Genomic DNA, 13,310 nt, shown 5'->3' with positions numbered 1-13,310 from the left:
TAGCTCTAGTATGTTTTCTAGTGGAAAAAGTATGCTGTTTTTTGTAATGAATAAACCACCACATTTTTTTTCAATGATTTTCATTGATTACTGATTAGAGTACCAAAACTCCAATAAGATTCGAAAATAGTCAGGTAAATTGTCTTTGATAAAGCCGATTGAACTTCATTTTTGGTGTTTTTTTATTCGAACTTTTTCAAATCAAAGCCCTTTGGTATGTTAGCAAGTTGTTTTTCTTTTTGTTTTTGGATTTTACTGACTATATGAAAAATATTTTACGCCTTTGATTTCACATTTCACCAAGATACTTACAAGAAAGTGTTTCTAAAATAAAGCTGCATTTTCTACTGAATATTTGATTAACATACTAGAACTGGCAAATCCTCAGATTGCGCGCGGCAGAGGTGGTGTGTCTGTGATTGAATTATTGAAATTTGAAGGTATTTTGCGTAGTAAATGCGCTCTCGATGTAACAGAGTGATACGTTTATCGATGGTGTTCGAATTTATTATCCGGTACTAGCTGCAACCATCCTGTCTGATTCAAGAAGGTGGTGTTTCTTTTATTGCCAAATGTCTTTGCTGCGCTGTAGTTGTATGCTAGTTTGATTATGCAACACTTTAACGTCTGCTCGCTCTTGAATTGTATATTAGACAAGCATTCATACAGTTGGTGGTGTCGTATCTTTGAAACTTCTTTCATTTAATTTTTCCCTCTCTGGATAAGGTTTGGGTTCACTTAACGTTACAGCAGTACGAGGGTATCGTGTAAGCATGTCTCGGTGGTGTTTGCAATATTTACCTTACCTAGCCTTTCCTTATTGCTTAATGCTTACACTATCAGGAATTTATAAAGGCACATGCTTGTAGGCTTCACTCCCATCTAACTTGTGAATGGTGGTCACTGGTCACCTTATACATTACATGATTCATGATCTTTTTGCATTATTTCAGTCTGTTAGACCTGAATTGGCAATTCTCAATTTTTAGTTTAGTTCATTCTTTAAAATTCATCCAATGCATGTTAGTTATGTACAGTTCACTGATGGACTATGCAGCAACATCCAATGGCGTTCATATTTTGAGTAATTGTAAATTAAATTTGTTCTTCTTTGCATGTACCTACCTAATTTGCATTTGCATTTTATTGATGTGTTTATTGATGATGAAAATGATGAATGTAAGATATTTATGATACAAGATAGACAAGAAGAAAAGTGCACAGTAATAGTATTCATTTTAATTCCTTTGTACCTACCAAGCAATATACCTAGTCTAGAGAATACCTATATCACATATCAGCAAATTATAATGTTTTCATGGATGATTCTCCATTTATTTTTTATATCTGCTTGACATCAAGATTTTTTTTTCAGTCCACATGACAATAACACATGTATCTGTAATTGTATGCATATAGTGAACATTACACTTACCTATGATTGCTTTTAGAACTGGGATGCAATCTTTTCTCTGATCATATGATAAATCTACCTTGTTGAAAAAAATTATTGTTATATTAAGCACCCCCAATTAGTATCTCTGATGTTGTGAACTACTTTGTACCAATGTATGCATTTAATTATATTTTACCATGCTTCAAGTTATTATCATTGCATGTTAACCATGATGTATTCTTTCAGGTGACGTGACAATGCCTCTTTTGAATAAGCAGCCATTTTCAAAAAGTAAGCCTCCACCAGACTTGAGGCCTGATGAGGAGGTTTTCTTCTGTGAGCCAACCAAAGAAGTGTTCAGGGATTATGAGTAAGTACTAAGTATTGAATGGTTTGCTGACAGTGAAATAAAATGGAGATGACTGATGATGCTAAGCTGAAGCAGGCGAAGCATTAATTTTAACTTTGAAATAACCAGCAAAAAATTAATGCTCATTATTTATTTTTCAATGTCAGACATTGTACAAGCAGTTTTTAACTTCTTATGGTGAAGACCCAGTTTTCTGAAAAGTGTAGCAATTAGAAACTGCCATGTCCTTTCATATCTTTTCTAATCACTAAGCTATTGTAGAACTACCACTTACTCCAAGCTTTTGAACACCTTCAAAAGCACCTTAGGCCTGTTTCAATGATGAGGTACTTCTGGGCATTGGCCTGACATTTTTGAAGTTTCTTAATTCTTTTGCTGATCTGTGACTTGAAGAAATACTAGCACTTCTAAAGTTACTGTGAAGACAACAGAATACCTTGATGGTTTATTTCAATGTTAGTGTTGACCACTCACCTCGCCCCCTGTTTCAGTAAATTCTTTGAGCGTATGATTCTGTGCAACTCTCTGTTGTGGTCGTGCGAGATGACTGGCAAGTCGGGCCTGACCTACCAGGAGGCCGCCGACTCGGAGAGGGACGCGCGCAGGTCGCTCAGTGCCGTCTCAAAGGAGGTGAGTGTCCTTAAAGCTCCCCGGATATACCGTATATCTCCGGGATATGTCATTGATCGCCAATATATTCCTTAAACGTCGGGACCTACCGTTCATCGCCAGTATATTCCGTTTATCGCCGGGACATGCCGTTCATCGCCGGGATATGGTTACCGTTTATCGCTGGGACATACCACTTATCTCCGGAACATACCGTTTATCGTAGTAAGATGCTATGTATCGCTGGGATATACCATTTGTTGCTAGGATATACCGTTTATCGCGGGGATATTCCGTTTAGTGAGCCGCAGGGATGCTGCACCGTTTATCGCCAAGATATGCCAGCAAACGTCGCTAAACGTCACATTTTTCTGTTCGCAGCTGAAACGGGCAATTCTTTACATCTGTACTTTGACAAAGAAGACGAACTTCGGTGAACTCTATGGTGACATATTTGCGTATGTGAAGGATCGCTACTTTAGAGGGGAAGCGGTCCTGGCAAAAAGAGGCTCCCAATGGTAAGTGATCCTCTGTTTTAGCATTTACTGATTCTGATGAAATATGCTGTTATTAGCTACACCACATCCACAGCCTCAACTGTCGATATATTCGCGCAAGATAACAGTCAAATGTTTGAGTCATTGTCTATGAGTACATCACCTCTGAATTGTTTGTCTCATTTGCAGGGTGGACTGCGTGATACAGAGTGTCGTTATTGCGGCCGATCCCGAACTGAGCTGCAGTATCAACGGACACACCAGCCAGTAAGTCGAGTTTTTTGGGACAGTGGGTGCATTATTCAGGACCGCTAGGTGTCGGTCGGCGGAGCAACCGTCTACATTCAGGAACACTGAGCTTGAGAACACAGGAGATGGTGTTATCATTTGTCATTTTCTGGCCAACAACATTAAATTGGGCGCATCTTATCACTAATCACCACCCTGCTAGGTAATCAGTCTTGTTCATGGGTTGCAGTATCCAGTAGGATGTTTTGTAGCAAATAATGACGATATTATTTGCTTCGGTCTCTACGGTGTTTCCGGAGATGCTTTAAGTTACATGTGTCTTTGTGCGCCCCTCTGCAGAGCGGGTGGCCCGGCGGAGAAGCGCCCGTCCAGCCGTCTGCCCTCGGAGGGTATCTCCGCGCCGCGGGCGCTCTACCACGTGCTCCAGCCGGCCACCGGCCGACTGTTTGCCGTCCGGCACACAGACCTCCGACGAGACAAGGCCCTTTTCTCGCGCGAGCGGCTGCGCGTGCTGCTCAAACACTCGACCCGCGCGGACGACTCTGGGTTTCTGGTGGTGCGCGCTCCGGCGGCGCGGGGTCTGGACCTGGATAAGGTGCAGTTTGGTGACCTGTTTGTGGGTGCTCCGCCCCGGTTTGCCGCCAATAAGCCCGTGCAGAAACAGAAGCCTGCGACGGAGACGCGGCCGCAACAGGAGAGCAAGCCCGTCCGACCCAAAACCGAAATGGTGTTCGATGAAAAGTGAGTTGTTCGGCGAAACTGGGTTCCTCGTTGTTTGTATGCAAGTATATTTCCTGAGGCTGCATTTATCATTTTAATTATGACAATTAAAAGTCGTAAATTGGATTAATCTACGTTCCACGTGGATATAATCGTTAGATCTGCGCCCCGTGCCGTCTGTCCCATTGTTTCCGTACCGGTAGGCAGGTGCTTCCTCCGTCCGATTACGTCACATTGCGCAACTGAGGGGTTCGTTGACCGGTCTGATAAACCGGTCTAGCCGAGACGCTGCGTGCACTGGTCGGTTCAGCCGCTCGGCTTATTTATAAGATCGATTTGTAACCTCTCATTCATTATGTGTGGAATCCTCTACTCTGTGTTGTCTCAAGATTTCAATCTATAGCTTTACTAGCTTGTGTTCGCGATCGCCGATCCCTGGATCGGCGATCGCGGCGATCCCTGGTTAATGGCCCGTGACCTATTAACCGTAGCCCTAACCACGGTCGCCCTAACGATTAATTGGTGACCCATGACCTCTGACCTATAACCGGTGACCTCTACCCTGTACGTTGATCTCTACCCTGTGACCTGTGACCTGACCTCTAACCGTTGGCCCTGCCCTTCGTCAGTGACGACGAGCCGCTGTCGTCTGTTCAGCTGGAGATTCGACAGCGCTGGGAGGCCGAGCGGCGCCGGCTGGTCGAGCTCAAAGTCCAGGAGCGCGACAGAAAGCGGCACAGACGTAAACTGGTCACAGAGTGGCTCAAGGACTGGACACGGCCCCGGGAGGACCTGCTCTGCGAGGACCACCAGGTCAGGATTCAAGCCGGGCGGCGGGCTGAGGAGTAAGGGTGTGGGGAGGAGTGAGGTTGGTTGAGACTTGGCTTGTATGAGATATGTCCAGAGTTGTAAACTGTGACGTCTTGTTTGACAAAACGTTGAAGTAGTTGATTCTTTTTTCTGAGTCTAGTATGTGGCAACAGATTTTCACTGTTCTCGAAGAAAAATGAACAGTTATTAGTTAATTGGTTATGACATAGGTCACCTTTTTATTCGAAATGCCGCGGCGGTGGTTCCAAACTATTGATTGTGCCAGCACGGCGCTCTGACACCCAGCTGACCCCAGACAACCGCTGACTTACCTCCCCTCCACCTTCCCCCTCCCCTCCCCTCAGGAGCTGCCGGTGATGCAGCCGGTCCACACGCGCGTGCCGGCGCAGCTGTTTGGCGGCTGCCTGCAGCTGCTGGAGTTTGTGTCCGGCTTCAGCCCGCTGCTGGACCTCAGCGACACGTTCCCGCTGGGGGTGACGCTCTCTGTTGTGGAGAGGGCGCTCTGTGATGGAGAGGTGGCCGGAGCGCTCAGCGACCTACTGCAGGTGAGTGTCGGAAGAGGGTGGATTTGAGAGACGTCACTCAGTGGAACAGCGTTGGAAATGGCTGCCGAGTGCAGGTTTTGTGCTGAATTCGGAAGCTCAAAGCTATGTGGCCGGATTTTATCGTTTATATTGTTTGATATTTGTATGTGTGTGTCTGTGTGGCAACAGCACAGAAACATAAGCAAACAAACAGCATCAGTTTACTGATAACCCTCACTCCCCAGTTTAGAATAGCTCTGACGAATAAGTTGACTTCTCTCGTTGTAATTAACTCCTCTACCTCTCCCTAATTATAGGCTCTCCTCCTGTGCGTGTTTCAGGGGATCATAGAGGGGGTGTATGTTGTACTAACTCCTCTCCCCTCTCCCTCCCAGGTCCTTCTGCGAGCGGTGTTCGAGTTACAGCGTGAGGAGGACGAGGAGTCGGGCGGCCACAGCGCCGCCGGGTCGGCCGCCGCCGCCGCCGACCACCTTGACCCGCTGACACTGACCGAGGTGCTGCGGCGACACCTGGCCGCCAGAGACGTCGCCGATGAGTCCAGGTGAGGGAGGGAGGGTTGGAATAGGGAGAGAGAGGGGGACGGAGACACCTGGCCGCCAGGTTCGTCGCCGACGAATCTAGGTGAGGGAGGGAGGGGAGAGACGCAGACACCTGGCCGCCAGAGACGTCGCTGATGAGTCCAGGTAAAGGAGGGAAGAAGGGAGGTTGGATAGTGACCGAGGTGCTGCGGCGACACCGGGCCGCCAGGGATGCCGCTGATGAGTCCAGGTAAAGATGGGGAGGGGAATGATGAAAAGGAAGGAAATGCCCAATAAGATGACCTAGTCCTGTGGTATGGTAGTAGAGGACGTAGTGGAACTATTGTATTATTAGATTTCTACTTTGTACCTGAATATAGTTTGTAATATCCCTGTAACACCATCGATTGCCAAAGAGTGCGTTTCTCTGAGATGACCCCGTCAGCCGCCCTGGCTCCCCCTCCAGCCTGACTTACGTTCCTTTATGACCTCGTTCTGCAGGTGGCGATACCAGCAGCGTGGCGGATACACGGAGTCGGACAACCCGACCGTTCAGTTCCGGCTGGACCACCCGGATATCATGCAGAAACTCAACACAGAGTCGGTGTATGACCTCACACCCGGTGAGTGACAGAGGGGGAAAGGAACTAGGATACAGGGATACACAGGGAGTGTGGCGGAGATGAAGAAACGAGGGTATGGAACGGAGGGATGATAACGTCTATACTCAATCAGATATTTTGCTGCATATGTCCCAGGCCTTAGCTCAGTTTTTTTTTCTTATTTACGCAGGTAAATCCTTATTCTGGATCATAATAGCTCCATAATTCTGCCTACCTTTTCCAGAACATTTAGGCAGTGGCCTGACCTAGGTTATTTGATGGCCCCGCTGACCTCTTGGCTGACCTCTGATGTGACCTGACCCCCTCTCAGGTGAGCGTCTGGCGGTGCTGGAGTGTCTGGTCGGCGAGATCCTGACCACGGTCACCGCTCGCGACATGATCGACGACGCCGAGGCCAAGCTGAAGGAACTCAAACAGCAGCTGAGGGTCCTCCGGATCAACACGCAGGCCTTCCAGCGCGGAGTGCACGCCGAAAAGTGAGTGAGCGGGACGGCCGGGAGGGGGCGGGGGAGGCGGTGGACGAAATCAGTTTATGCTTTTTATGTGCATCCTATAAATTCGGTAGCGAACAACCTTGAAAGTTCTGTACAGCTCATGTGACTTTTGATGCCGCTGTCACCAAAGTATTGGTCCTCTGAGCGCAGTTTGACATTTGCGGGACATATGTATGTACTGTTTGCCCCTGAGCTGTGTGTCGAACCGCCCTCCGTTCCGTTCCAGGGTTACTGAGCGCCGGGAGGACCGCCAGCGGCAGCAGCAGCAGGAGCAGCAGCGGGCCGCCGCCGACACCTCTGCCGACCCGGCCACCGACGGTGACACGTCAGCCGACCCGGCGCCCGGTGCCGCGGTCCCTGAGCCCCTCACAGAGGAGGAGCGCGCCCGGCGGCGGCGCGACCAAGAGCGCCAGCTGGTAGAGTTCGGCAAAAAAGAGACGCGTCTCCAGGAGCAGATCGCCGAGCTGAGCCGTCAGTTCTCCCTGACGCCGCTGGGCCGGGACCGCGCCTACCGCCGGTACTGGGCCGGTCGGGCGCTGCCCGGGCTGTATGTGGAACATGATGATGATACGGTGGGGGTGTGTCTGCCGAACGCCACGCCGCATAACCGGCAGCTGAGCGCGGCGGGTGGCGACCAGCAGGCGGTGCTCCGCCGGCTGCTGACAGACCGGCTCATGAGCCGCGCTGGCGAGCAGCCGACCGCCTCCTCTGCGGCTAGTACGACCACCACAGGCAGTCCCAGCGACAAGGAGAACACTCCTGCGCCGGTACCTCCGCCAAAAACATACACCAAGAAACCGGCGACTCTGACGGAGCAGAACCAGCCGAGCGGCGGCGCGGAGGCGGGCGCCGCGCCGGCAGATCTGGAGGCCAAGACGCGTCTGGACGAGCTGGTGTCGGGAGAGCTGGACCTGGCCGCCGAACTGCGGGCGGTGCCGGCGGCTGACAGCCAGCCGCCCGACCGCCGGCTGCTCGTCTGTACCGGGCAGCAGGACGAGTGTCCCGTCCACTCGGCCATCCTGCCGAGGACGTCCTGGAGCTTCTGTCCGGACCTGGAGCACCTGGAGCAGCTGCTTTCCACTCTGAACGAGCGCGGAGTTCGGGAGGCGGAACTGAAGGCGGCCATACAACAGGTGAGGCAGTGTGGGAAACTGGACGCTCTAAATGGGCTGAGCGCTGCGAGAATCGTGTGGCTGCAAGTAAAATATCTGGTAGTCTGGTACCTATTTAAAAAGTTGGGTTGATTTTGTGTCTTGCTTTTTTGTGGCAAGTTGACAGGTATACAAATGAAAGAGGCAAAAACATTTTTGCATTTTTGCTTTTGGATCGCGGCAATCTTATTCCTTTCTTCATACACCCTATCTGAGGCGTCTCTTGTGTGTCTTGTAGCTAATCTACATTCCATTTTGTCTGGCAGGCGGGTGACAGTTTGCGTCGCGGCATCGAGAAGTGCCCCAAGAACGAGCTGATCCCGGGTGCGGACCGGCGGCCGCGGCGTGAGCCGACATCTAGCGGTCGAGATCCGAACTATAACTTCCCGACTGGCACGCCGGTGGCGGAGATTCAGGAGCTCCTGCTGAGGGATATGATACTCGAGTGCGAGGAGAAGATCCGGTTCGGCTGTCTGGGCACCGTACAGGTACGAGTCGTCGTCGCTGTTCCCTCTGGTCTCCCTCAGGGATGTTGAGTCAGAGTTTAGATGGGTTTCTATTGGGTGCGGAAGCCGGGGTCAAATCCGCCACCTCACCGTTGTCCTGTCTTGATAGACGTCCGCCCTTGTCAAGGTCTCTGTTGCGGTCTTCCTGTTTGACTGTCTCAGTTAATCGCTGAGGAGGAGCGTGGTGATCAATCATTTTACATTAACATTCAACCTTACACGCTTAGTAATGCCCATATGTCTGGTGCGTGCTTCTACCGAATTAGCGTTGGATGTGAACCGTGTGTTTTCTACAGGTGTCGGACCTGGCCCAGTGGCGTCAGGCTCTGGTGGAACGATCCTATGACCAGCAGTGTGACAGACTGACCTGGGGTTAATGTTTTATATCCTCAGGTGTCGGACCTGGCTCAGTGGCGTCAGGCTCTGGTGGAACGATCCTATGACCAGCAGTGTGACAGACTGACCTGGGGTTAATGTTTTATATCCTCAGGTGTCGGACCTGGCCCAGTGGCGTCAGGCTCTGGTGGAACGATCATATGACCAGCAGTGTGACAGACTGACCTGGGGTTAATGTTTTATATCCTCAGGTGTCGGACCTGGCTCAGTGGCGTCAGGCTCTGGTGGAACGATCATATGACCAGCAGTGTGACAGACTGACCTGGGGTTAATGTTTTATATCCTCAGGTGTCGGACCTGGCCCAGTGGCGTCAGGCACTGGTGGAACGATCATATGACCAGCAGTGTGACAGACTGACCTGGGGTTAATGTTTTATATCCTCAGGTGTCGGACCTGGCTCAGTGGCGTCAGGCTCTGGTGGAACGATCCTATGACCAGCAGTGTGACAAGCTCACCTGGGGAGCCGAGGGCGCCGGATCAGTGGATAACGTGAGTAAACGACCGGTGCTTGTGGCCTGATGATTTTGGTCTCCGCTACTGTAAAATGTTCTGCTGGTGTAGTAAAGCAATGGTGACATTTTGCGCTTATCAGGGTCATGTTTCAATGCTCCCTCGTATCCTTTCCTTAACTTATGCCAACTCTCCTGCCCCTCCCTCTTTTGCCATACTGTGTTGATGCATCAGACACCCTCACCCTCTCTCTTTTTCTCTTTACCCACAGAGTGTGGACGTGTCTGGCACGAGCACCCCGCTCTCTGACCGCGAGGCGGCGCCGGTGGCCGCCGAGCTGGCGACCCGGCTCCAGCGGCGACACCTGGTCCGATCACTGGCCTCAGCTGTGCTGCAGCTTGAGCAGGGCATCGACAAAAAGTACCTGCAGAGTCCACTGGGTGAGTGCGGTGGGTGAAATTCATAGTAGATCGGTGAGGGAGGGAGACAGAAGGTAGCTAGCTGCGACAGAAGGTAGCTAGCTACCTGCAGAATCCACTGGGTGAGTGATGTGGGCGGGTGGGTGGTGGTACGTGCCGCTTCGGTGAGGGGCTGGGCGTTTGTTTTTGGTTAGAGAGGGCTTAGAGATGTCTTAATTTCTTGTAAGGGATGGATAAGAATTTGGGCTAAGAAAGCAGGGGAAGTCCCGAGAAGCTGTTCAAAGAACTTGCCGCCATTAAGTTAGTGGAGAGGCAGTAGTTGGTTTGGGGAGACTAGGCCGGGAGTTGTTTATCGGCCGCTGTGGAGTTGAAGTTTTTCCGTGAACTATGGCTGCTAGGAGGCTAAGTGGATGAAGTTCAGTAAGTTTTGGGTGAACTTGAGCCCAGCTGCATACGAATTCAGTTTTATCTGGCCTTTCCGGAGTTTTATCTGGTTTGTGTCCGGAATTTAGACGAGCTGATGTTTAAACCGTGTTTGCTTGCTCAAGATTTACGCCTTATCTTCGCTGTGGCATACGCGGTTGAAGATAATGGATTGTGCTTGGCTTTATTTTCCTCTGCCTCCCTGGCCAACATTCTTGACTTTTGGCTCGCCCCTGACTCACCCCTGACTCACCCTCTGACTCGCTCTCTCCCCACAGGTGCGTCGGAGAAGGCTCGCCGCGTCTGGGAGAGCTCGCTGATGGCGAGCACCTCGCTCTCCCAACTGTTCGTCCATTTCGCGCAGCTCGAGTCCTCCGTTCAGTGGTCGCGCTCCGCACTCAACGCGCGCTGCAAACTCTGCAGAAAGCGCTCCGACCCGGAGAAAATGCTGCTCTGCGACGGCTGTGACAAAGGCTTCCACATGTTCTGCCTCACGCCGAAAATGAAGGTGAGGGTCGTTAGACTTTTATGCTGGAGCTAAGTTCAAATGAGCTGAGTATATGTTTCCTGAGTGGGTCGTTTGTTGAATTATGTGCCTAAAAATTTCGGCCCAGGCATAAACCACATGCATCATCTCACAAATCAAATATAGAATGTTGAGGCGATAATTTTATTGTACGTACCCGGAAGAAACGTTTTTTCCTAAATGTTGAATTATATATCGCGCCTCATAAGCATTGACATAAAATGGATGCATAATCTTGGCTCGCCCTACCTAACCCTTCCGTCCTCTCCCCCAGAGTATACCGAAGGGCGACTGGTACTGCTCCAGCTGTCGGCCCAAGGAGAAGCCCAAGAGCCCAAAGAAGAAACGGCGCGCCTTCGTCGCCGAGGACCCCGAGTCCGAGGACGAGGAACAGGAGGACGAGGAGGAGCCTGAGGAGGCTGCTGAGGAGGAGGAAGCCGAGGAGGAGCCTCCGCAGGCGTCCTCCAAACGCTCCTCCCGCGGAGGAACCAAACGCTCCAGCGGCGGCTCGACCAAGAAGGCGGCGCCTGCCTCCCGGCGGACGCGCGAAGCGTCCCCACCGGCTCCCGCCAAAAAGCGTCGCGCCGGCTCTGACGCGCACGCCGCCGATCGGCTCGACAAGGCGGTGCTGAATGGTCTGCTGGACGAACTACGCAAACAGCCGGCGGCCGAGTACTTCCTGAAACCGGTGCGGGGGAAGGACGCGCCCGGCTACTATCAGATCGTGCGCCAGCCGATGGATCTGACCACCATGCAGAAGAAGATTAACAGCGGCGCGTACGGCAGTGCCGCGGAGTTCACGGCCGACGCGGGACTCATCTTCTCCAACTGCCTCATGTACAACGACACCAATGCGCCGATTTCACGGTGAGTTATGGGTGCTGGATGAGGCTGGTTTATTCGTCTGCGCATTTGTCTTGGTAGTGGTTGGATTTTAGAGCGAACTTTTCACTGTCGCAACATGCCGAGCGAAGGTAACGTTTAAGAAGTTGCCGGATACTTGTTTTTAGATTTTGCAACGTTTCTTTGTAATTCCATTGTTGTGACTTTTTCTTCCGTGCACTACCAAACTATTGAACAAGTGTAAAACGCATGACGTCGAGAAGTTTAAATCACCGCGATCTTATGTGCTGCTGTAATTCCCGTCCCTCTTCACAGCCATCTGATTGCCCCATCCTGCTCTCCCGCAGGGACTGCCTGAAGCTGCGCCGGTTCTTTGAGAAGCGCTCCAAGGAGCTCGGCCTGTCGGGTGGCCCGGCGGGGAAGCGGGCCCGCCGCTCGCACTGACACTAGGACATATTAAGGTGGACGGTAGTCATCCAAACAACTCATCCAGTCATCTGAGTCATCGTGTTTCATCTAGAGTCATCCGAGTCGGCGCGGAACGGCCCGGTCGCCGGCGGAGACCGCGGTAGGACCCGAGTGGCGTGATTCAGATCAGGTCAGACGCAAAGCGGTGGAGACTCGTGGAACGGGTGGGGGGCCCCGGGCCGTGTCAGATCCCGTGGCGCCTCCCCGGCAGATGTTGAGCCTGAGTCAGAGCCTGAGTTTGAGCCTCGTGGCGGACGTGCCGTGTGACATTGGTCTGCTGGTTATCGGAGCCGTGGTGTAGTGGGAAGAATTGAGTCAGCTCAAAGGAATTAGGAGGAAAGTTGAGATGGTTTCATTTGTCCTGGCGAGTACCGGGTGAGGTTTCAGCCGAGATTATGACGCACAGATCAACCAGCTTTGTAAAGTGTTCACGCGATTTTATTTTGAAAATCACGTTCTGGGTCTGTTGGCTGTTGTGTGTAAAGGTTTCATAGGGAGTTTGCTCATTTCACAATAATCATAGCTTAGCATCATTTTTGTCGGCGTCAGCTCTGTGGCTTTTTGTTATCGGCTGAGGCTCGTTCTCAGAGCTGGCGAGCACAGTCACGGAGTGGCTTTAGTTGGCGAGCACATGCAGTTTGGTCTGAGAACTATGCGACGTTAGGAAAGGGGCTGAGGTGAGCTCTGCTAGATGGAGAATGAACTAGACCGATACAACAGGGAGCGGTCGAAGTACATGCTCCTCACGTCTTCCTCCAGTTACCTCCACATCGCATTGTCATCCTGCTCCATTCATCATTCACCCTGTGACGCGGAACCCCTTAGTCCCGTCCAATCACTCGCCCAAGTCGGTTAGTTCTCAACTCCACCGCCAGGCGGCCTGTGTGGCCCCTAACCGGGGGTCCGCGCGCGGCCCGAGCGAGCACGGCAGGACAGGCGTCTTCACAGTACCTCGGAGTGGCTTTTACGGCGTGCGAGAGCGCTCGATGGGCTCGATACAATGCCTTGTTGGTCTCGCTCAGTGATCAGTGGCAGTGGAGTGGTAGGTAAATGTTAGATCCTTTGTGCCCGGCAGTCGACAGCAGTGTACGTTTCTTGGAGGTAGTCAGGTAAATAAATTATTTTCTACAACTACCAGCTGTTCTTTGAGTGTGCGTATTTGATGTTTGGTCTCCGAATCCCTCACGACAGTAAGGAAAGGAAGGAGGAAAGAAAGAAAGAAAAAAGGAAGATAGTTTTAGAAAGAAGTTTTTACTTGAGTCAACACATTTCGTC

General features: G+C 51.3%; 1 protein-coding gene across 3 annotated transcripts; it reads left to right on the top strand.

The window, feature by feature from the left end:
- Positions 1 to 369: 369 nt before the first annotated feature.
- LOC122372165 (bromodomain adjacent to zinc finger domain protein 1A-like) lies at positions 370 to 13,169 on the top strand. 3 transcript variants are annotated; one of them, XM_043349055.1, is made up of 18 exons: positions 370 to 550; positions 1,643 to 1,766; positions 2,258 to 2,396; positions 2,757 to 2,893; positions 3,062 to 3,139; positions 3,461 to 3,862; positions 4,471 to 4,654; positions 5,017 to 5,217; positions 5,592 to 5,758; positions 6,237 to 6,358; positions 6,669 to 6,834; positions 7,079 to 7,985; positions 8,270 to 8,491; positions 9,291 to 9,395; positions 9,628 to 9,796; positions 10,477 to 10,706; positions 10,999 to 11,591; positions 11,915 to 13,169. In XM_043349055.1, the coding sequence occupies exons 2-18, from the start codon at positions 1,654 to 1,656 to the stop codon at positions 12,009 to 12,011; spliced, it is 4,032 nt and encodes a 1,343-aa protein (XP_043204990.1). In that variant the 5' UTR covers positions 370 to 550; positions 1,643 to 1,653; the 3' UTR covers positions 12,012 to 13,169. The 3 variants fall into 3 exon arrangements, with proteins under 3 accessions (XP_043204990.1, XP_043204989.1, XP_043204988.1); XM_043349054.1 differs by having other exon boundaries at positions 373 to 404; XM_043349053.1 differs by having other exon boundaries at positions 376 to 440.
- Positions 13,170 to 13,310: the final 141 nt, after the last annotated feature.

This window comes from Amphibalanus amphitrite, unplaced genomic scaffold, assembly GCF_019059575.1.
Source record: "Amphibalanus amphitrite isolate SeventyFive unplaced genomic scaffold, NRLGWU_Aamphi_draft 001325F_arrow, whole genome shotgun sequence".
NCBI classification, from domain to species: Eukaryota; Metazoa; Arthropoda; class Thecostraca; order Balanomorpha; family Balanidae; genus Amphibalanus; species Amphibalanus amphitrite.
Note: the sequence above shows the minus strand (reverse complement) of the source record. Positions and strands in the feature narration are given on the sequence as shown.